This window comes from Eucalyptus grandis, chromosome 4, assembly GCF_016545825.1.
Source record: "Eucalyptus grandis isolate ANBG69807.140 chromosome 4, ASM1654582v1, whole genome shotgun sequence".
Classification (NCBI taxonomy): Eukaryota; Viridiplantae; Streptophyta; class Magnoliopsida; order Myrtales; family Myrtaceae; genus Eucalyptus; species Eucalyptus grandis.
The window spans coordinates 22,498,839-22,523,353 of NC_052615.1; the positions used below are offsets into that span (position 1 = coordinate 22,498,839).

At 37.2% G+C, this 24,515-nt stretch overlaps 1 protein-coding gene across 1 annotated transcript in view; it reads left to right on the plus strand.

Moving 5' to 3' along the window:
- Positions 1–24,038, plus strand: part of LOC104441275 — a 35,544-nt gene extending 11,506 nt beyond the window's left edge. The window contains exons 9-28 of the mRNA XM_039310813.1: positions 3,306–3,399; positions 4,676–4,801; positions 4,899–5,159; positions 5,273–5,351; positions 6,318–6,406; positions 6,488–6,571; positions 6,685–6,759; positions 6,837–6,884; positions 9,281–9,376; positions 9,605–9,834; positions 10,359–13,852; positions 14,102–14,181; positions 14,733–14,813; positions 17,830–17,901; positions 17,992–18,103; positions 18,168–18,222; positions 19,758–19,886; positions 19,992–20,109; positions 22,662–22,744; positions 23,276–24,038. Coding sequence (XP_039166747.1) covers positions 3,306–3,399; positions 4,676–4,801; positions 4,899–5,159; positions 5,273–5,351; positions 6,318–6,406; positions 6,488–6,571; positions 6,685–6,759; positions 6,837–6,884; positions 9,281–9,376; positions 9,605–9,834; positions 10,359–13,852; positions 14,102–14,181; positions 14,733–14,813; positions 17,830–17,901; positions 17,992–18,103; positions 18,168–18,222; positions 19,758–19,886; positions 19,992–20,109; positions 22,662–22,744; positions 23,276–23,696 — 5,827 coding nt within the window. The 3' untranslated portion in view covers positions 23,697–24,038. The remainder of the gene's footprint in view (positions 1–3,305; positions 3,400–4,675; positions 4,802–4,898; positions 5,160–5,272; positions 5,352–6,317; positions 6,407–6,487; positions 6,572–6,684; positions 6,760–6,836; positions 6,885–9,280; positions 9,377–9,604; positions 9,835–10,358; positions 13,853–14,101; positions 14,182–14,732; positions 14,814–17,829; positions 17,902–17,991; positions 18,104–18,167; positions 18,223–19,757; positions 19,887–19,991; positions 20,110–22,661; positions 22,745–23,275) is intronic.
- The last annotated feature ends 477 nt before the right edge of the window (positions 24,039–24,515 follow it).

A 24,515-nucleotide genomic window follows, 5' to 3' on the forward strand; every position in this document is an offset into this window, starting at 1 on the left:
TATTTTGCTCCATGTCTCGGAGAAAATGGGATCTGGCTTGTTATGGCATTATCGATTTGGATTCAAGATTGCATTTCCTCTTCTTCTTTTATGTGTTGATGAGTGGAAGCTAATTTTTTATTTTTATTTTTGAAGTCTTATGTTCTTAGGCAAGGGCATCCACTTCCCCATTTATTTTATTTATTGGAATGGAGGTCTTGAATAAAATGCTTGCTAGAGGAGCAAGCAGTCGGTCAGGTTTGTTAAGATGTTTGGACTAAAGATGGTCACATTAATATCTCACACCTCTTTTTTGCTGGTGATACTATGGTTTTCTTTGGCTCATGTGAGGAGGATCTTGTGAATATTAGAACTTTGCTCTGCTTTGTAGCTGTATCAGGTTTGAAGTTTTAACTTATCAAAAGTGGCCTAATAACGGTATGCCTGGCACAGTGGCAAATGTTGAAGAAGGCAGATGCTGGCACAACTACTTGGTTGCAGAGTAAAGTACTTTGCAGATTATGTATTTAGGGCTTCCTTTTGGGGGCTAAATTGAATTACTCAGCTATATAGAATCCAGTAATTCAGAAGATGAGAGGATGTTAACTGGTTGGAAGGGGAAATATCTGTCTAAGGGAAAGAGAATTACTTTATTCAAGAGTACCCTTTCAAACCTACCCTGCCTTTTTGTTTATTTCCTTCCTTCTTCAGTGGTAAAAAGAACCAAAAAGAATTGAGATGTTGCAAAAAGATTCTTGTGGGAAAGTTCAGAAAGACAAGAAATTTTCACATAGTAATTTGGGCCAAGGTCAAATGTCCTTCTGTTCAATGAAGGCTGCAGGAAATGTCTCTTCAAAGGATCTCCTTGGAAAGTGGCTGTGGAGAAACTTAATGTTAACAGGCCAACTAGGGTGAGAATTACTGACTATTATATATGTCATCAACTTCTTATTGGTGACTCAACTGAATAATGAAACTTATGGCATTGGAGTTTGGAGATGGTCAAGGCCTAGTTTTGTGCATTTTATTGAGTTCAAAGTGGGAAATGGCTCCTTGACCTCCGTCTGGTATGAGAGGTTGGTCCACGAACCTTCCTTGAAGACGGCTTTTTCGGATTTGTTCAGAATAGCTTCCTGCTGGAAAAAGCTAGTAGCTTATTCTGTTTCCTTTCTGATGGGGTGTTATCTGCAATGCTTCTTAGAAGATGGGCTAATGATGCAGATATCAAAAGACTTCAGGGCTTTTCTTGAGATTTTTCAGTTTGATAAACTGGGACAGGGAGATGATGTGGTTTGTTGGAGATTATTAAAGGGTGGGGAACTACTAAATCTTTCTACCATGCATTTCCTCAACATCTCCAAGTGGAGCTTTCCCAGGTGATTTAGTATGGAAAGAAGATGTCCTCTCTAGAGTCGCTTTTCTATTTGGGAGGCTATGTGGTGGAATATCTTGATCATTGACAATGTGTGATGGAGAGACTTCAACTTGGTGAATAGGTGTTTTTATGTAAATACCCTAGTGAATCTGTTTGTCACCTTCTTCTACGCTGTAATTGGATGAGGTGATTTTGGCATTCTACCTTGGCAATGGGGTGTATGGCCCTGTTTGGTTTAGCATTTGGAATGCTCATTTGGGCTCTAAAGTTTTTTGACCAAATGCAAAGGTGTTTGGTTCGTTTTTTTGCGTGACTTTGGCGAGATGTAATTGCATCTCCAAGTTGCTCTAAGGGCCTTTAGCCCAATGCAGCTCTTGAGGTCCTTTGGAAAGTTGCATCTTTAGAATTCAACTTCCAGTATTGTTCATCTCTCCGGTGGAGAAATCGATCTATTTTTGAATAAAAATAAATATAAAAATAAGTATGTTTATATTTTTATATAAAATATATTTTATATAGATATAAACATATCTATTTTTTTATATAAATATATTTTGTGTTTAATAAATAAATATATATTTATAAATATAAACATATCTATTTTTTTCTCCGATTTTTTTATATAAATATATTTTATGTTTAATAAATAAATAAATAAAAAAATTTATAAATATAAACATATCTTTTTTTCTCCGATTTTTTTATATAAATATATATTTATATAAACATATCTTTTTTATATATATATTTTATGTTTAATAAATATATTTTATGTTTATATTTTTATATTTTTTATTCAAGCGGTTCCCGCCACGGATTTGGCGGTCCAGTGGCGGACTTAAAAAAAAAAAAAAATATAAATAGATTTTTGCTTTTTTAATTTAATAAAAGTTAATTAAAAATGCAAATTTTACCAAACGGTATTTTGGCCAAAGTTATTTCTCAATGCAAATTTTACCAAACGACATTTGCATTTCGAAAAACCCCCTTCACCCAAAGGTATTTGCATATACGCAAATGCATTCCCCAAAAGCCGAACCAAATGGGTCCTATATCTCGGGTTGAATATGCTGGTAGCAAAGAGGAAATGTGGGTGTGGAATCGTCTGCTTTTTCACCAAGTTAAGGGGAAGAGTGTAATGCTTTCCACCATCCCTCCAGCTATTTTTTTGGACAATTTTGAGGGAATGAAATCACAGGGCTTCAAAAACAAAGGGTCTAGTGTTGATTGTGTAAAATAGATGGGTAAAAAGTTATTTAGTTTCTGGCCCACACAAAAATCACTAAAGTGACACCTTTTCTTCACTGGAATTGATAAAACGTCTCTTCTATCTTGTATCTAGCTTTGTACAAGGGTGTTACCCACTTGGTACGCATTCAGTGAAAATAGTCTTCAACATTAAAACAATACTTATAGTTTGTTGATGTGGCGAACTAAACATACCCACCAAATGGATCTACTATAAAATAGATCCTACAAGTTGAATCAGTGAAGAATGTTGCATAATGCTATGGTTTTCTTAAACCAGAAAGACTAATGCATGAGAATGCTGTACGAGTGATATAATCATCAACCAGAATTTTATTATATGAAAACTGTTCTATAAAGCTACATGGACATAACAGAAGGCATGTTAAGAAGATGGAGGTGAATTTAGAGATGGCAACTTAGATACATGTTGATCAGGTTTTAAACCAACCCGATTGAAGAGATTGAAGATACGCAACCATAGAGATTCTGCTTTGGAAACTGCTCTGGTCCTGCAATTACCTTAGTTAAAAATAGAAAAATCCTGTCCTGAAAAGCTGAACATATTGTATTTTGCTGCTTTAAAATTATCTGTATCGTATGGATCTGTGATTTAACTAGGTTATGCTAAAGTTGCATGTGTAATTTTATCTGCTATAGATGAATTATGAACTGAGCTGTGGAGGGTGATATTGTGATGCAGTGAAATGACAAAGTCTTTGTCAAATGTCACGGATGCTGAAGTTCCTAAAAATAACCAACCATCTTCGGTGATAACTGTCTCCTCAAATTTTGAGGTACTTTTTTTCCTTTCCTAGACTATTTTTGATTTGCAGCCTCATAACCTCACTGATTGCTTTCCTGAAAGACTGTCTCTTAGCACCCTCTTTCCCCTGCCCAGGCCCAGTCCCTGTCCTCTCCTATACTTATTAGCGAAACATGCATGGCATTCATCTCTTTTCTGGTTTTGCTTTCTTAGGTGGCTTCATGATTGTCATATTTTTTGTCATTGGCAAGGTTTTGGGATCCTTTAGCGAGGAGAATTATCCACTTAGTGATACATATGGATAGATTGTCTACCATAATCATTACATTACATAACTCTTGAACTGAAAGTGAGGATATGGTGACATATTAGTGATATGTAGGGGTGTCATTTTGTTCGTGTCATAATTGCGTGAACCTGTTTGACAAAAATAAATAAACTGGGTCATTTGTGGGTTGAACTTGCATAACCCGAAGTGTAGTCCGACTTCTTCAGTGAAATATATTGTGCCAATTTGATAAACGGTTTAATGACCTACCATAACCTATTTAGTTTCAATAAGGTTAATCTTTGGTATCCTGTTACTATTAATGGATACGTTAAAAGTGAATATTGGTGCTAATGATTGCTAAATTTCAATAAGTTATTATAGTTGAAAACTTTTTCTTGGTAAATAAGGATTACTGCTGAATTCTTTTTGAAAATTAAACCAAATAAGAAATTATTCCACAGTTTTGTTGGTTTTTTCTGAATTTATATGGTTTTGATAAATAATCATATTAAGCTTGTCAATTTCATAAATAAAGGCAATAAAAACTAAATTGTATCAAGAAGCTGTAAGGGTTGTTTGGGTCTCGGTGGGGTTGGACTGACCCAATTTGACCTATTTAAATAAACAGGTTTTGTGAGTCATATTTGATTTACCTACTTAATATGTGGATCTTGTTCAGGAGGAGTTTTCAACAAGTTTAACTAGATATAAGTTGTGTTTGGGTTGACCTACTTAATAATATGCCCTTAAGTTGATAAAACAGACACAATCTGTGGGCGAAAATAGACACCTTTATTATTTGTAACATCCACCTATCACAACAATACATAATTGTTGTATGTGAAATTATTTACTTGCTGAAAACTTCATTTCTCTCCTGCTTTGTGAGCTAAGATCCCTATATTTTTGGTCATCTTCCAAATTCAAAGGTAGGACACACTTTTCCTTTTGAATTCTTTATTCAGAAAACACTGTTATCATCTTATGGTACTGATTGCGGGCAACATAATTTCTCTTTTTTTCTTCACATGTGGAGCCTCGGCGATTTCGGAGTGCATCACCATTATTTACATCCAGCTGTACTGTTTTCCGGTCGGATGCAGTTTTTGTGCTTCTTAGGAAGGCCGATAAAGATTCGGACTTAGGAACTGTCTGCAAAGCAGTAATAACATCATCCTCTGCTCGTACTTATTTTCAATATTTGGTCCCAACCCTAAACCTGTTGTAATTTGTATGATTTTCTTGTTCAAATTTTGCAGGCTTCTGTGATTCTGCAGAAGTTCATTGAGCCTGCTGTAGGGCAAGAGACACTTAATCCTTCACGTGATGAAGCACCGGGTTTGGAGGATAATGCAATGCCTGCATTTGGCAATCCTTTTTCCTTAACTGATTTCTGTAGCTTATTTGGAGAGGAATTCCAGATGCCTGATGATCAATCAGATTCTAGCTACCTCAGCATTTTGGATATATGGGCAGTGGAAGAAGGAATTATGCATGTGCTTTATGCCTGTGCGTCACAGGTCAATTGGGTTTTAGGCATACAATGCTTCTCTTTTCATGAAATCCATTATTTATTGTGCTTTTGGTCTGTGGATCTAGTTGTCATTTTTGCTGTACTTTATATACTTTGCAGCCCCAGCTTTGCAGAAAACTAGCAGAGAACTCTGTGGAGATTTGGTCAGCTTTACCACTTATGCAAGCACTGTTGCCAGGTTGAGCACCATGAATCAGAATTCCTTTAGGATTGCTTCTAAATTTATTTTTAGAGAAATGATGTTGTAGTCTTGAAGACATTTGGAACTGTAGATTTGCAGTTGTCATGGGATGCTGTGTGTGAATAGACATAGTACAATTTAGTTGTTCTTATTGAACTTCTCCAATTTTCTAAAACTTATGTTTCTTCTATCCTTTTGACTCTTAGATTATTTTCTCATTCTTTTTTTGTGGCAAATTTGCCCTTAATGCTAGTTTTTCTTTCAAAGTTAATCTATTCTGTTGCCTGGGTTCAATATTACTAACTAATGTTTAAATTTTTTGTGTTAGCAATTTTTTTTTAAAATATTTTAGAAGCACAGAAAGAAAACATGGGTTTCTACTTGAACAAGTAGCAGGGCCTTTTAACATTTGCTTGCATAATCGGAATCTACTTTATTGAGATTGTTATAACGACTTTCGAGCCAAAAAGAAAAATAAATAAAGAACTCATATGTCAATGAAATCAAGCTTTCTAAATTTACATTCACTGTCTTAGAGTATGCCCCAGTGAAATACTGCAAGGGGTAATAATGGAAGGAATTTGGTTGGTTGACATGACAATAGGAGTAGATTAGATCCAGCTTGCAGCAGCATAAGCGAGGGTTTACAGACACTTCTGTACCTTTAAAGCATGGTTTATAAGCCTTTTTCAATATGTCAACCCTTTCATATGGTCAGAATGCCCTTTTGATGAAAAACCGATGTTTGGAAGGAACCTTTGACAAGTTGAAAGATTGGGTGGCTTATTACTAAAAATGAAATGTTAAGTGTGGCATTCCAATTCCCTTGTGTGGGGTGTAGTTGCAGTTAACTCAAATATCTTCTCTTTTATGCATTCCCATGAACCTTTGTACATTATTTGTCAACTTCTTTTTACATTATCTCTGGATAGGCTTGATTAATTGGCTTTATATGTAATACAGCCCTTCGTCCTTCCGTGAGCAGTTCTGATCATTATAGTGAGAGTTTTTCCCAGTGGGGACAACCACATGTCCAGCGAGCCTTGTCTCAGGTTGCATCTGGCAAAGGTTTCTTCATTTTTTGAAAAATTATTTTCTGTTACATCTGCTGACGCCACTAATTGCATATGCAGATTGTCATGATGACATCTTCATCATTGTACCGTCCATTACTCCATGCCACTGCCGGATATCTTTCATCATTTTCGCAGTCACATGTTTGTGCTTGTCGTTCATATCTAATACTGTTGTATATGAAACTCGTACTTTTTAGTGATTAGGGTTGCTCAACTCACTTTTATTTCAACCATTTTTACTGACTCTTGGATAGGTTAAGGCTGCTTGTGTTTTGATTGATCTCTGTTCAAGTGTTTTAGCTCCATGGATGCCTCAAGTAATTGCAAAGGTCAGTTGCAAGTATATTTCCTTTGGTGCTAATTGTTTTGCCCACTCTCACTACCATTTGAACTCTCAATGATGCAGGTTGATCTTTGTGTGGAACTTCTAGAGGACCTCTTAGGCATAATACAGGTTTGACATCTTGTTGCTCTTTCTTCAGTGCTATAACTATTCATTCTATTTCTCCTTTCTTGTGGGTTAAATTTTATTTTCGTACCCTTGTCTTAATGCTGGGACTTCTTTTGCTCACTCGTTTTTGTTTCTGGAGGAGCGAGAGTTGATTTATAAGGCCCAAAGGCCATATAAATTTACAAATCCTCAGAGAGCAAACTCAAAAGCCCAATTATGATGAAGCCTCTTATGATCACTGCACTAGTCAAGATTCTTTTCAATCTTGATTAAAATGATTGATTGGTTAAGAATAACTGATAACTCTTTTTTTCTGTTTTAGGAAAAGGTCATATATACCTTATAGTGACATTTAGAGAAATTCCTTATTTAAGCATACACCCCTTTCAGATTCTTATTTAGCTTTTCAATCAAAAATGGTGTACGCCGATCAGATTGGTGTATCACCTAGATTAAGATGACTATTTAAACTCAGATGGTGACCACGTGCATAGCATTTTCAAAATGGCCAGAGTCTTCTTTCTTCTTTGTTCTGGAAATTCAATGACTTGATTCTGATTCAGTTCTTTTCTTGTCTTCTTTCTTCATTATTATCAAAAAATTAGTTCTCAAGATGGAGAGAGTAAGAAATAATATAGGGAGGATTCATTTGAAAACTGAGGTTTTAACCCTAATGTGTGTTCCTTCAGTATTTATATTTCAAGACGAATCTGTACAATTACCATTATTTGCTTCTACATATGTGTTGACATTGTCTTAAGTGCCTAATGGTTAACCTACAGCATACTAGCCTTAACTTACCGCATCCCCTTGTTAACTGAGCATTGACTTACATTTTATCTGACTTCACTATTCATATTCTCATCAGCTGCATATCCAAATATTCTCATTCAGGCTTCTTTATTGTCATTGTCATTTCGTTAAAGAAAATTTACAAAACCATCCTCTTGTTTCTCTTTGATTAGACTTTGTATCCACTTGTTTTAAATCCTGTACTTTGCACTTCTTTCTATAATTTTCCTAGTGGTGTTAAAGCCCTGGGCAGGGTTTTAAACCATAGGGTGCAATGGACAGGGTTTTAAAAGAAGGTGTAAAGTGTGTAAAAAGAAAAACTTGAGAATGGTTTTTGGTAATTGTCCCGCTAACTGAATGACGGGAACCGCTTTCATGATTTCATCATTTATTGCACAATCCAAGGTGCACTAGAAGTGCAGCTACAACTTCTTGGTAGTGTTAAGTGTGAATTTCTCCATTTATCCAAGGCAACTTGATATTTTTACAATTTTGAGATATGCACATAATTGTAAGTCTCTCACTAGTTATTTAGTATATCTGCGTGCATTTCTATTCAAGTATCAATTCATCAACAATCTCGCATGAATGGATAAGTTGAACCACTTGGATGGAATGTTCACTAGGAGCTTCGATGGTGTAAAGGAAGGGGAAAAAAATGGACTTGAGATTATATGTGAGAGGGGATGTCTAGAGTGGATTTGTCATCCATAATTACCTAGGCTTAGAGAATGATCACAATATTATCAGCATGACTAGGATCAAGTAGGAGATCTATGCTGGAAATGCTGTTCATATTGTGCACATGAAAGGCACTTGCTCTTGCACAACTTCCCACCCAGTTTAGCAGCTTAGAGGCATCCTTATGGACCAAATGAAGAGTTTTTATAAACAGATAATAAAGGAGTAGTGGATCAACATTTAAATTATCTCTTTCTATGAACTATGGAAAAGATGTAGAATGACATGTGAAGCGTCTTATTGTTTTCAAATGATAATGGTGCTCTATGAATGATCAAGTGCTTCTCTCTTTGCTTTGTAGATTTTAGGGCCCTTAACTACTTTTCCATCCCTTTATCTACCTGCTTAAACTCTTAGATAAGCTGATGGTAGACTCACAGCTTCTACCTTGAATTGGAGTAGGAGTTCCATGTTCAAATCCTTCAAAGGTCCCTCATCTTTGTCCTCCTAGTCTATGTCCATGCTTTAAGTCTTGGCCAATTCCCAGGTCACGTTTGAGGGGGAGTGTTAATGAAATAAACCTTCATTTATCACTTTAAGTTTCTGGATAAGTAGGCAATGGTCTCTTAACTTTTGCTGAAATGATTGCTTTGAAATTTATGGACAGCTTTAGTGCCTCAGCAAAGTTTCATACTTGCTCGCTATCTGTTAGACATTACAAATTTCCTTTTATTCTAGTTTTGCATGTGTTCTGTTAACTGATAGAAACTGCACATATATCCATGAATTATGGCCTTCTTGAGGGTTGTTAAATTTGGTTGTTCTGTCTGTCAAGCTTTGAATGTTTATGGCCTGCATCTTCTTGTTTTATTAGCGGCTTTCTTTGAGAGTCGTATCTTAAGGCTTTTTCATTATTGCTTGATCAGACTTCTCGTCATTCTCTTGGCCCTGCACGAACTGCCCTCAAATACTTTCTTCTTGGTTTGTCTGGCCACCTGGATGATATATTGGGGAAATACAAGGTACATTACCATTTATATGACCATTCATATATTGGATTTGCTGCCTTATGTCCCAGATGACGAGAATCAAGATTGACAATAACCTTCTCGCAAACTCTATCATGCTCGCCTTCTTTTTTCAGATCAGACATTAGTTGCCCTAGCTTTCTTTGCGGATTACTTCTCAAAGTTTCTCCAGTTTTACTTGGATATTGTGTAGAAGTGAGATTTTCTTCTGGCTTCTTTCAGGAAGTCAAGCATAGAATTCTCTTCCTTATAGAGATGCTAGAGCCTTTCCTTGATCCTGCCATAAGCACATTCAAGAGCACAATAGCTTTTGGAGATGTGTTTCCGAATTTTGTTGAAAAGCAGGAAAGCAATTGTGAGACTGCCCTCAACATCATCCGCACAGCTGTATGGAAGCCAGCCATACTTCCTTCTTTGGAATCTGAATGGAGATCTGGATCAGTTGCTCCTAGGTAATTTTTCCTCCCACCATCACATCAGTTGAAATTAAGTTATCTGCATGATTAGCCAGGATAATCTTGAGACCTCCACTCGTGTTCTGCATTTGTTTTATAATATCATGGTTCAAAGCATGATGAAATGGTCTTGCTGTAATCATGAACATATAGTCAATATATTCTTTATATTGATACACAGGGAGAAGCAGGAAAAAAATAGATTCCTTTTTCCTTCATAATGGAGATTTATAAATGGTAATTGGAGTTATTTTCTTTGTTGTATGGTAAAGCAGAATGTTTTTGTGAACATTCTTTAGAGAGTGGACCCGAGTGAAGCGAAAAATGCTAATGCATGAGATCAGGACCTTATGTACTAAAGTCCTGGGGATAGTCTACTTCCTATGTTGTAAAGGCTACATTCTGACCTTTGCTGTACAAGAAATGATGGAGCTCTTGTGCACCGTGATACCTTTTTCCTGGGCTTGTTGAATTAAATAGTGAACCTAGAGCATGGAATAACAGTTCGTATGTATGTGCAGTGTGCTTCTTTCAATATTGGAACCTCACATGCAGTTACCGCCCAACATTGACCTTTGCAAGTCTCCTGCTTCTGTTAATGAGGTGGAAGTAACATCCTCTTCTTTAGCCTCTGCTGTCCGACGTGGTGGAGCTTCCTCAAAGTCAAGTAGCCTGGAGGACCATGATGGGAAGGTAGAGGTATCTGATGCGATTGCTAAGGTGGATGCCACTGAAGATGCAACGATGCTTTTTGTCCCCGATGAACTGCGGAACATTGCACTGCTAAGTGTGTCCATCACTCATGATCAGAATACCTCAGATACTAAGCAAGAAGATAACAGCTCAGAACAAAAGCATATACTTGACAAAAGCTTAACTGACCAGTCCAAGAATGGGTTTGTTTTAGATGCAGATTTTAATTTGGAGTATTTCAACTTGCAAGCAGATTATTTTCAACTTGCCAATTATAGGGATTGCGAGCTCAGAGCTTCTGAATTTCAACGTTTGGCTATGGATTTGCACTCACAGCATGAGGTTACTGCAGAGGGTCATGATGCTGCTATAGATGCTTTGCTTTTGGCTGCTGAGTGTCATATCAATCCTTTTTTCATGTCTTCCAGACACAGCTTGAAGGCTGTCTGTGAAATAACCAGCAGCAACATCAAGCTTCCTGCATGTTCTACCGTTCCAGACATGAGGAAACACTCTGGTGATATCAATACTTTCGAAAGTATAGCTCACCTTGAAAAGAAAAGAGACAAAATAGTGCTGCAGTTACTACTAAAAGCTGCTGAATTGGACAGGAATTATCAGCAGCAAGTTTCAGATGATGGACAGGCATATCATACAGGATTATCTGATGAACCAGTTGTTGAGTTATCTCCTGAAGATGTAGAATCTGCTGATGCTGTCACCTTGGCTAGACAAAACCAGGTTTTGCTGTGTAATTTTCTGATCCAGCGACTGCAAAGAGAGCAACATTCAATGCAAGAGATTTTAATGGAAGGTCTTCTGTTCTTATTGCACTCATCCACCAAGCTCTGTTGTGACCCAGGTCTTGTGATCAATGTCATCTTAGGTTCTGCTGAGTACTTAAATAATATGTTGACCTCCTTCTATTTTCAGTTAAAGGAAGGTAACCTACATTTGGATGCTGAAAGAGTGTACGAGCTTCAACGGCGCTGGATATTGCTTAAGAAATTGGTAGTTGCCACCAGTGCTGGTACTGAAGGTTCAGAGTTCAAAATTAGCATCAATAATACCAACAGTGGAAGTTTGCTTCCACCTTCAGTGTGGATTCGAAAGATATCAACATTTTCAATTTCTGCTTCTCCTCTTGTCCGATTTCTTGGTTGGATGGCAGTATCACGCAATGCAAAGCAATATGTGAAGGACCATCTTTTCCTTGTCTCAGATTTAACTGAGCTGAGATATTTATTATCCATTTTCTTCGATGATCTGTCCATGGGAGATAAAGTTTTTAAGAGAGAAGATGATGAGACAGGTATTGAGCAATTAGGAGCCAAACCAGAGAACACATCAGGTAAAGGGTCTGAACAATATGTTCAACAAAATGGAAATCGATCTTTTTACGTCATTTACCCTGATCTCTGTAGACTTCTTCCTAATATGAAAAGGCAATTTGAATCATTTGGAGAAATCATTTTGGAGGCTGTTGGCTTGCAACTCAGATCTCTTCCTTCCAGTGTATTCCCTGATGTTTTGTGCTGGTTTTCTGATCTTTGTTCAAAGCCATATTTTCTGGAATCAAACGCTTCTCAACTTAGTCCAAATGAAATAAAAGGTTTTGCTGCAACAAATGCAAAAGCAATTATCCTTTACATACTTGAAGCCCTCGTACGTGAGCATATGGAAGCTATGGTAGCTGAGACACCTAGACTGGTACATATGTTGGTTTCTCTTTGCGGAGCCTCATATTGTGATGTGCTTTTGTTAGATTCGGTGATGTCCCTTTTGAAGCCAATTATTTCATATTCTTTAAAGAAAGTGTCTGATGAGTTTGCATTAGTTGATAATTCGTGCCTCAGTTTTGAATCACTGTGTTTTGATGAGCTTTTCAAGACCATTGGGGAGAGAAGCAATGGGGAAGTTGATTCTTCTGTTAACTCACATGGAAGAGCTTTGACAATTTTCATACTGGCATCTGTCTTTCCTGATCTCTCTTTCCAGCATAGGAGAGACATATTGCAGTCTTTACTCTTGTGGGTTAATTTTACTTATTTTGAGCCCACATCTTCCTACCGTGACTACATCTGTGCTTTCCAATGTGTTATGGACAACTGCAAGCTACTGTTGCGTCAAGCATTGCAAGTCTATGGCGCTATGCCGCTTAAGTTATCTTCTGATTATGGTGTAAAAGCATTCTACAATGCTGACAGAAAATCAATTGACTGGTTTCTCCATGACATTTTGCGTGATCCACTTACATCTGAGGTTCCAGATACTGGTAGCATTAGTGGTAAACTTAAGTCCTTGTCTTTGGAGGAAATAAAAGAGTTCGTGGAGGACGTGGAGCGTCTGATTAGCAAACTTAGTCCAACACTGGAGCAATGTTGGATGCTTCATCATCGACTTACCAAGAAGTTGGTTATTTCATCAGCAGAAAGCTTTATATACTTGAGGTGCTTATCTGCAATTCTGCAAAACATTCATTTATGTGATGATGGCAAAAGGGATGACTCTCCTATCTCAGTTGCATTGTCGAACGAGCTTCCAATGCATTGGCGGGTTGGTCTAGAGGGCCTTAGTGAATTTATTTTGGTTCTCCTAGAAAGACATTGCTGGACTGTTGCATCTGTGATGGTTGACTGCCTACTTGCAGTACCACTTCTTTTGCCCATTCATGATATTGTGGAAACCCTATGTATAGCAATCACAAGGTTTTCTTGCTGTGCTCCTAAACTTTCATGGCGTTTACAATCTGATAAATGGTTGACGATGTTGCTTGGTAGAGGATTCCATAACTTTAGTGGAAAGGAGGTTCCAGTGGTGGAGCTATTTTGTAGGTTGCTTGGCCATAATGAACCTGAGCAAAGGCTAATAGCACTTAAGCACTTAGGAAAGATTGTTGGTCAAGACATTGATGGAATCTCAGTCATGGATTTTTCAAGATATCAGGATAAGTTAGTTTCTCCTGTTTCAATTACTGATGCTTCTGAGTCGGTTCTCCCTCTTCTGGTTTCAAGTACATGGGATCATGTTGCTCTTATGGGATCATCAGATACATCTTTGCTTCTGAGGACGCGTGCAATGGCACTACTAGTAGATTATATTCCCTTTGCTGGTCGTCAGCAGTTGCAATGTTTTCTTGCATCTGCTGATGCTGTTCTAAATGGCCTAGGGAAACTTGCACACCCAATGCTTGAGAGCCCTTTCTTACAACTCTCTTTAGCACTTGTTGCAGGTGCTTGCCTGTACTCTTCGGAGGAAGATATTTCTTTGATTCCTGATAACCTATGGGTTGAGATTGAGAATTTGGGCTCTTCAAAGACTGGTATGAAGAAGTTTTCTATATTGCTGTTGATTTTAGCCTCTTGAAGAGTCATTCCAACTCCTGGCACCTTTCCCCTAGAAAGAAACGAAATGGCAGATGATTGATTATGAAAAGAAGCAACCAAAAAAAAGAGAGAGAGAGAGAGAGAGAGAGAGAGAGAAGCTAGAATGAACCCTGTGTGTGTATGTGTGTGTGTGTGTGTGTTTTCTTTTGTTTTCAAATGATCTGGGAACTCTATATATGTTGCAGAAGGAAAGATTGGATATCTTGAGAAGCAAATTTGCCTAGCCTTATGTAGGTTGAGAGATAAAGGGGTTGAGGAGAAAGAGGTAAGTGGAAGATGATTTTTTTAATCTTTTTTTTCTTGTATTTTGAGTTTAAATGATGTTCATGTTCAGCATCGTCGCTCCTATAAATCAGATCATGGTACAGTCAGTTAGGAAGAACTATTAGCTTGGTCAGCACTGATGTTTTTTGAAAATAGGTGAAAGAATTCTGGGTTTAGTCCCAGCTTTCATTTTCTGCATTATAGGAGGTCTCTGGAGTGAAGTCAAATAGGTGGAATCAAGGACCACTCTATTCTTTTGGTTGATGACGTGGTTCTTTTTCTACTTGATTTGTTTTGCGGTTCTTAGATATCTCTTCTGACACGTATATTGTATAGAGGAGGTGCATCCTTGATGCGATTTAATGAATTATCTACGAGCGATCGAATTGAGTCGTAATTATCATTTTCTATGGAGCTCATTACCTTATAAGAGGCTTTATTAGATGCAGGATGGATCAAAAGAATTTTGTCTGAATGCTTTACATGGGCTGAATTTTACGTAGTTAATAGCTTATATTAAGTGTTTTACTGAACCATGCTTCACTGTAAAAGGTCCTGAGAGAAGCTCTTTCTGCCCGTGGTTTCAAGCAACTTGATCCTGATTTCAGCAGCACACGGGAGGAAATTCTTCAGGTAGCAAGTGTTTCTATGGCTGTTTCATATTAATGTCATATTGCATAAACATAACTGAGCAACTTTATAGTTGTATGTCTTCCTCTTTTGGTTATGTCTAAGGCTTGACAGTGGCCAATCTGAAGTCTACAGCAGGCAGTGAACTGAATTTATAGGTAAATCAATTCATATATGGCACCAATGGGGTGCAAACTCGAGCACAAAAAGCTCAAGAAACCAAAAAAGAGCCTAATGGCAAGACAAAGCATTTACAGTCATTTTGCCACTGTTGAGCCAAAAAGTGTATCCAATTCCCATTGCTACTTTAATGCAGCTTGAAGAGAAAACTCACTTCAGTCCTCTCTAATGCACCTCCAAACGCCAGTGTTGTTTTTTCTTTTTGGAGATCCAACATGCTTTAAAGGCCAAATTTTGCAACCAGACATCTGTCACTAAGTTCAGATAAATAGCTGTGGACATTGTATTAGATCATCAACGAGTTTTGAACTCGAGTTGGGACCTTTAGTTTTTCTTAGATTGCAATGTCAGCTAACATTAATCTCATGTACGGTAGTTGTTTCTAGAACCCATGTTTTCTCAACCTTTGTTGAAATTCGAGTTATTAACTTGTACGCATTTTGTGAGTCAAGGATATCTGGAAAAAAGCGATTTTGTGGATGGATAGAGGAGATAGGACCGGTCTTGAAAGCATGTGATGCTGTAAGCTGATGATGCTTCTTTGTATGTTGCCATTAACAATCGTGTAGAACACTATTGCTACTTTGGTCAATCAGTGAGACATGACATCTATGTCCAGTTTTTTTTTTTTTTGCTTTTAAATTGTCAGTTTGGGTAATTTGTTATGATAACAGGATTTATCTATATCTGGGCATTTACTTTTATCTTTTGAACCGTTGGTAGTTGTTTGAGTAACTTTACAGATTAGCTTAGTGCCAGTGGGTTTTAGTTTTTATTTGTATCTCAACCAAGAAAATCTTATGCATTCCTGAAAAATACTGTGAGATTTTGTGAGACCACTGCCAACTGTTCTAAAAGCTTAAGCTGTTAGATGAAGACGTGGTTTATTATTTAAATATTCTAATACTCCCCCTCATGCTCAGTCTAGTCTTTTGCCTAGTACTAAGCGTGGAAATTTAATTGGGGAGGCAAATAGGGGCTTTGAAGATTTGAACTCAGGACCTCCTAGCTCTGATACCATGTGAGACAGATTTGACACAAATGCTCTATGATGATGAGACAACTTTTGGAATGACACATGTTTTGATATAGGATGTTGAGTACATGATCTAACTCCTTTTCTAAGAGGTATAAGCATATCAAGATTAGAAGCATTAGTATCAGAATTTAAGATAGGAATGGAGGGAAAATGAGTACTACTAGGATCACCTGATGATGAAGGCAAGAGATCGTCTCTCGGGGTTGCAGACGGATGAGGCTCCAAGACAAAGTTCTGATCTGCAACATTTTGAAGAGTTTTTCTTCTAGTATAAACCTGAAGCCTGGGCTTGTTAATCACATTGTGATCTTGAACTTTTTATCCCCCTATCCTTGACACATCAAGATTCGGCAGAGGTGTTTTCGAAGATTCAAACAAAGGAGTAGGAAGGACAGGAGACTTAATCTCTTCACTAACTTCGCCATTCTTCCCCTGAAGAGATTTGTTAGAAAAAAACGGTTGTGACTTGATAAAGGTTACATCCATAGTGATATGAGTTTTACCAGTATGTGGATTGTAACACTTGTAACCTCTTTGATTAGGTGCATACCTTATAAACACGCACTTTTCAGCCCGAGGATCTAATTTGGATCAACACTGAATTGGGAGATGGACAAATGTAGTGCAACCAAACACCCTTAGAGGAATATCAGAAAAAATATGCACTGTGAGGTACATTTTTTTGAAACAATTTAAGGGAGTAGTGTAGTTTAATACCCGAGTAGGCAACCTATTAATTAGATAAGATGCTGTTAGCACAGCTTCCCCCCATAAGTATTTAGGTACATGCATCGAGAAACAGAGGGCACACAATACTTCAAGGAGATGGCGATTTTTGCGTTCAGCAATGCCATTCTGTTGGGGTGTAGTTCGGCAAATTGACTGGTGAAGGATGCCTTCTTCTGAAAAAACTCTCCAAAAACTGGTTATAATATTCAGTACCATTATCAGTACGAAGAATACTAATAGTAGTACGGAATTGAGTCATAACCATTTGATAAAAAATTTTGAACAAGGACTCAACTTCAGACTTGGCGCTCATCAAGTATGTCCAACATAAACGGGTATGATCATCTATAAAGGTAACAAACCATTGTTTTCCGGTTTTTGTTGGTATGGGTGAAGGACCCCAAACATTATTATGGATTAAGTATACATACCCAGTTGAGATGTGATATGATTGCATCACGATGCCTAAGGACAATTTCTACTGGAGCGGGTGCTATCCGAGAACAGGGGATGATGCACGATACTGTTTTGGAAGGATCTCCTTGGAAAGTGGAGACTTATATTCTTACCATCTTGACAGACAGGATTGTGAGTCACAAGGATCTACCGGTTGAATCTAGCACTTTCTGCATATGATGTTTGAGTTAGTTTTCCACTAAATATGACCATCAATTACGAAGTAGCTCTAGTTCTTTCGCTAAAAGAAAGTTCTTGATTGATCATGAAAAAGGTAAGCGGAAGTTTTAATTCGTTTGTTTCACGGAAAATAAATGATGAAAATACTTTTTGTTCATTCATTTTGCAAGGGATATAAAGTATTCATTTTAGGGAATTTTTTTCCAAAACATTCATTTTCTACAAAACAAACGGAGCTTTGATGTCTCATCTTTCCCGATTCTTCTGTTTGTCACCCTGATGCATTTTTATTTTTTGTTTGGCCTTCATTTCGCCATTTTTTCAAGTTTGCTAAAACATAGGAAAGAAGTGGTAGATGTGGAATCTTAACATTTAATATTATTGCTTCATCATGCTTCTCCCTTGAGAAACGCTTTATGCACTGACTTATTTCAGGTACTCACAAAGCTGACTTCTGCTCAGTCATACATAGAAGCATTCTCTGGAAAACTACTTGAAGAAGTTGTGGTGAGTCTCAGATTCAATGTGATCCATGGTTCACATTTAGGATTTTGTTGTTCTCTCTCTTTTTCCTTTTTGAAATATGATGTATTGCAGGAGCAAGAAGAAGCTGAAATGGAGTTGGAGGTTCTTCAAAATGAGAATCATGCAGAAGATCAATTCAGAGATTCCAAAGAGAGCACTCAATTAAATTCTTCAGCTGGTGATCGTATGTCCTTGTCCTCTTTATCTTGTAGAATTTGTTTTTCCAGTATTTATGCTTCCTTTTTCAGATCTGATGAAGGATGAGAATCGTCTTCAACAAATCAAGAACTCTATTCAGTCAATGTAAGTTTCATTTCCTTGCTTACCAATCAATTCAACTCCTACGTCAGATTGAGGAAGCACAAGGACTTGGTTTGATCTTTTTTCTTCTTGTGATCAAAGTATGCACAAGGACAGGAAGTATTAGTACTCTTGGGTAATACAGTTGAATTTTGGTGACTCTAACATCCGTTTCAAATGCATATCCGAATGAGCACAACATGTATTTTTGATCATTTTTTTCCCCAAATGATGCACTTTATGTGTGCTGGTGGCACTTAAAGTGTTCAAGTTTAGTGTGCCATAGAACCTCATGATACAGCAGAGAGCTCCATAGTGATGATGGATCATGAGTGCACCTTATTTATGTTGAAATTGGCAAAAAACTTTCTTTGAATGCTAATTCTTGACGAGTAAATATATTTTTAATGCTCTTGAACAACCTACCTAGGGTTTCTTCAGGATCATTCTTGAAAATTGCATAAGTCAGTTCCCAAGAGGACAATTGTTTAAATTCAAATGTCATTCATTGACTCCTCAAAAGTAAGGTCTTGTTAGAGGCTCTTTGAAAATGCTTCTCCTATTAAAGATTAAAAACCCTGGAATACTGCTTTAACTAGGAATATACACTTGATAGTAATCCTTAGGAGAAGAATTCTAATCCTATTATGTCTTCCATGGATCTATGAAAAAGTTCATCTTAACCAAAATGAGTGATGATGTCAATGTTTTGATAACTATAGAATCATTTAACTGGTGGACCGCATCAAGTAGTATGACAGATGTCTTTGGTGCAAGGGCAGTGTGTAGTTTCTCTGGCTCCTCCACAATGAGACACCTAGTTGAATTAGTTTACTTTTGACATCATAGGGAGAGGAAGAACTCATTGAAGAGTTCAATGAAAGGGAAGAACATGTGGTCGGTCATTATTTTAGAATAGATGTAGTACCAGAGGAAAATTTTGTGAAGTCAACAGAGAATTATCTCTTAGTAGCTGGTTATTAATCAAACCATTCAGAAAAATGTAACAAGGTTACAGGCTGCTCTTCATCAACTATATAACCGATTCTTATATATTCATAGTTTAATTGTGTTGATACAATGCCCCAGAAGCAAAAGCACTTGACATTTGTTAGTTTTTGGAAGCATCCTGAAGTCATCTGAGTCAAACTTTGGCTTTCAAGTGAAGTTCCAAACTAGTGGATATGTCGAAGGGAGGGGCAATGCCATACGCAAAAAGGAAAAGACTCCTAGAATGGCACAAGCAATTGGAGATTTTGCCCATTTTCATTAATCCATGAACAGAGGATTTATATGCCCACATATATCAATTGGGAAAAAATCATTTGAACAAGAAAGAATTAAAATTGATTTTATATGTGACAGCCATTTTTTATACTGAGAATATTGATGAACCCAATTATTGCAATTGCTCACCAGCTAAGCATTTACTGGTAAATTGGAAGGAAGGCTCCTTAAGCATGTAATACAACATGCTCTTTTGAGGCTAGCTTGATAGCAATTCTTGAATAACCACCAGCTTTAATTTCATTCGGCAGTGAGAAGTCAAGGCTGCGAGAAGAAATAATAGCTCGCCGGCAAAAGAAACTCCTTATGAGACACACTCGCAAGAAGTTCCTGGAAGAGGCTGCTGTACGAGAAGCAGAATTACTGCAGGAGCTTGATAGGTTCTTTTCCCCCCTTATATTGATGCCTTTAGTGATTTTGACTTTGCTCAATTCTAAAATGTGAATGATCTCATGTTTATATAAATTACTGATGGCCTTTCTCAGGGAAAAGACAGCTGAGGTAGAAAAAGAGACTGAGAGACAACGGCTGCTTGAAATTGAACGTGCAAGAACCAGGGAGTTGCGTTACAGCCTTGATCTGGAAAAGGAGAAGCAGGCACAGGCAAGAAAATCTTTCACTACAGCTCAAGCATGCCATAGGTCTTTCTATAGTTGTAGGCAATTAATCATTAACGGTGATCAATTAATTTAGAGAGCCCTTGCAAATTTGTTATGATATGGTAAAAGGCAAGTATGTGCATATACTGATGTTTAGAGAAAGAGTTCCTGTTCCCCAACAAGGGATTTACAGGTAAGTTTGTTATTGTATTGAAAACATCCAATGCATGCTTGTCACATCCTTTGATAAACAATCCTTCTGCTAATCTGTACAACTGGTATTTCTCTTGCTGTTAATTATTTTTCCTGGCATTAAAAGTTTTGGGTTGCCTTTAAAAAATGTTGGAGTCTCAGGTCTTAAGAGTGACCTGTATTGAGGGAGCCTGGTAAATGACCCCCTAAATATGTTAATTTTCCCTCGTCTTGGTTTGCTGAGAGAATTTTAAGCTGAGAAAAACTTTGAATTGCACATTAACTTTACATGTTCATTGTTCAAAGTCTTTTGTTGATCTTCATCGACATCTTATTATCTGGATGACCAAATAATTATGAAATAGACAATGAAACATACCCATGAATGGAGAGGCGTGTGTGGGTTGAAATTTTCTCAAGTTGAATAAATTCAAGCTCCTTACACATGCCTTTTCATTTTCTAGTTTTTATTTTTTGGCCAATTGTAAAGTACTTTTGAAACTACAAACTCAACCTAAATGGCATGCAAACTTACCAGTGTATTCACTTAGCTAATGTGAATCATCCACTTCATATCAGACTTTCTATTAATGGAAGATGATCCATTTGAATAGCAAAGCTATGATTGTTAATATACTCCATTGACAGAGTTGTTCAATCATTGTAGTCAAATGGTATGCTCCGTGAAATACCCCACTAACATCATGGACCTGTTAAGATGCAGTTTAAAAGCTTGGGCGGATGGCCCAAATGTGGAATAATTTGCATTTGGTGGCAAAAGTTCTTTTCTGCATAATTTTAACATAAGTTTGGTCCTTAACCACTCTGTCAACAAAATTCTAGTAGTTTTAGTATAGTACTGGCTGATTTTTCTGCCGCTGGTTCACAATAAGCCAATCAAACTCCAGTGGCTTTATTAAGGTTCTGACTAATTCTTCTACTTTTTTTTTATTGTTGATCCTCAATTCACAAATGAAGGGCATTGTATGAGAAATTCTGGAAAATTAAAATGTTTTGTGCTGATAATAACACATAAATATGCTATATATGGAGAGAAATTAACATGTAATTGTATATTTCATTGAGAAGCCTGTCAGCTTTTGTTAGTGCCTAGTGCCCTTAATCATTCATTATGAGATTACTTTGTTGCATAAAAAATAGTTTTGGCTACTTTCAATTCTCACTCGTTTGTCTACCTAAAAAAGTTTAGGTACTTCATAGATCTTACGGCAGCTGTGGTTCTGCGAAGTCACAAATTATTTTCAATTCTCTCCTCATTTGATGACTAAGCTATTCTGAATGATTGAATAAAGGCAATCCTTGGGTGGATAGTTTCTTTATTGATTCCTATTGGGGCTGTGCAGTTGGACATGCTATAGTCATAAATGACTAGAATATTATCGTTCAATTTTTCAATTCTGAAGCTTTTTGTCTTCCCTTTTCTTTTATACACAGAGAAATATATCTATGGAAGAGTGTTCATCTAACAAAAACATTGTTTAAAGAGAATCATTAGTAGTGGGAACATGACAAGCTCTTGATGATGTGCTGAAAAACTAATGAAAAAACTGTCCAGAGACCCCTTACGGTTTGGGTCATTTGTAATGTAAATTGACTTCTTCCATCAATAATTTGGTTCCAATCCATCAACTGAATCCTTGTGATTTAGTTATCATGTGAGACTGTATTTCATATTTTTGAGATGCTCATTAATTGACTCCTCATACTTGGAAACCTTTCTAATCCATATTTAAAAAGTATATGGAGATTTCTTTACCTTGGGGAAAAAAAAAGAATAAAAAGAAGAAACTGAAATTAAAGGTGTGCGGGCTTTGATAGGTGACAACAGCTACTGAAATTAAAAGCTAGACAAATAATCTATGGAAAAGCAGGTTATTAGTATAGATGTAGGTAAACATTCTTCTTATATATGGTAAATGGTAAATTTTGTGTTCTTTCCCAAGCTTAGAGTGGCGTCCTGGCAAAGTTTGTAGTCTTCTGCATCCATCTTGTTTGGAGGTGCTAGATGTTTTGCCTCTTTGATATTAAGTTTGCCAGTTTTCTTTTTAGTGCGACTAGGGCATCTACCTTCTACTTAATCCTATTTTGTGGGGGCAGAGGAAGTTAGTGCTGCTTGTGAAACACTAAACTAGGAAGTTGTTTTTCTTCCTAGTGAGATGGTATCATCAAATTATACTAACCTAGTGATGAAACTCACACCAAAAGATCATACCATTTTCTTAATTATGGTAGCTCAATGTATTTCTAAACTGATATGATTTGCCCTTCAAATAAAAACAACAGAATCATTTTTTTCTTGGCTGATTGAGTCTTCTTTGGCAATAATTATGGCACTGCTTGTAGAGAGAACTTCAGCAAGAATTGGAGCAGATCGAATCAGGAGTACGATCTTCAAGGCGTGAATTTCCATCCTCCGCTCAGTCCAGGTATCACTTTGGTTCTTCACATGTGAACCTTAAAGATGATTCTCATTTTCTATCCAGCTGTTGAAGATTCTAAATACCAGTCCTTGATCAAATTTAAAGGTAGTATAATGTTGCAAGCTTTTTGCTTGTTGCTTGTACACAAATTCATTCAATCAGATGGGACTACAGATATTTGTCTATATTATTTATTACAACTAACAACCACCAGTCCTTGTCTCTCACTAAATGTAGTCAATTTAATGGGGACCCTCTTAGGCCACCGAGCACTATCCTTTTTGCGAGCTTTGCAGTGTGTTTGGCAAAGTGGGCTCGTAGTTAGAGTTGTCATTTTGTGTTTATCATGGCCCTTCTTTCAGGCCAGGTGTTTATTTGAGCGTTTACTGGTCATGTTGGGTAACTCTGTTCCTTCTTTCTTGATCCCTTTCCTATGATGCCTTTCAATTCTTTCATCCCCTAAATTGCTGTGCTTGAAATGATATCTGGCTTTTGATAGTTTTTTGATTTTAGTATTCCCCTTGATGAAATGTGCAGTCGCTCACGGGATAGATATCGTGAGAGGGATAATGGAAGGCTGGTTAATGAAGGAAGCACAAGAGCAGGTGGTGGGAGTTTGCAGCCTGAAAATGCTGGCAGCAGCTCATCCATGGGAACAATGTCAACGGTTGTGTTGTCTGGATCTCGTCCATTTGCTGGGCAGCCACCCACAATTTTGCAGTCTCGTGACCGAGCCGATGACTCGGGCAGTAATTATGAAGAAAATTTCGATGGAAGCAAGGACTCAGGTGACACGGGTAGTGTTGGGGATGGGGAGTTGGTGTCGGCATTTGACGGGCAACCTGGTTTATATGGATCTGCCCAAAGGCATGGCTCTAGAGGAAGCAAATCGAGGCAGGTGGTGGAAAGAAGGGAACGTGATGGCAGACGTGAAGGAAAATGGGAAAGAAAACATTGATTATTTCTATTTTGTTTTTCTTTATTAGGGTAGCAAAGTGAAAGCTTTGGGTAATGTATCAAGGATAAATGTAATATGTTCACTGTCAGGGGGGACAAACTGGGGGCGGCGGAATGTACAGATGTTTACAGGAAGAAACGTGTTTATCAAAGGCTTTTCGCTTGGTGGTTAAGTTTAAGTCAGTTCCTGTTTGTTACCTCTCTGGACCGGAGTTGACGTTTAGGCGTCCTGTGAGGTAAATTTGGGGTCTTGACTTGGTTCATTCTCTTATTTATGATGGATCCATCTGAAAACTCTCTTTGGTAATTTTCAAAAGCCAAACGGGCTTTACATTTATGTTAAGCTAGGGAGTCGAGAATGCATCGCCTTTGTAATTCAGACTCGCTTAGGTTCTCATTGCGTACTGCTGCATTCTACTATTTATTTTTATATTTTTTTGGGTCGAATTGCATTCTACTATATTGCGTCCGACTTTAGCAAGTAAATTATCGTCGCCTGACTGGTGGGGGAAGTTGCTTCCTTTACCAATTGCCCTCGATATGAAAAGTAATGTAATTTCTTCCTTGGAATGAGGAAAAAGGTCCCATGGACAATTATTGTGTAAACTTACAAATTGTAACGTTCGAGATAATCTATGAACGTATATTAAGTGGTCATTTGCCAAAACATCTAAGAACAGTAGAAAATCTTATTTGAGATTTCAATGTAGAATAATAGTGGAAGAAGTTATTTAACTATAGTCAAAATTATGTTTGATCTCTCTGAAATGTGCACTCGATCTTTCTACTTATTTAATATCGGATCATTGCCTATCGTAAT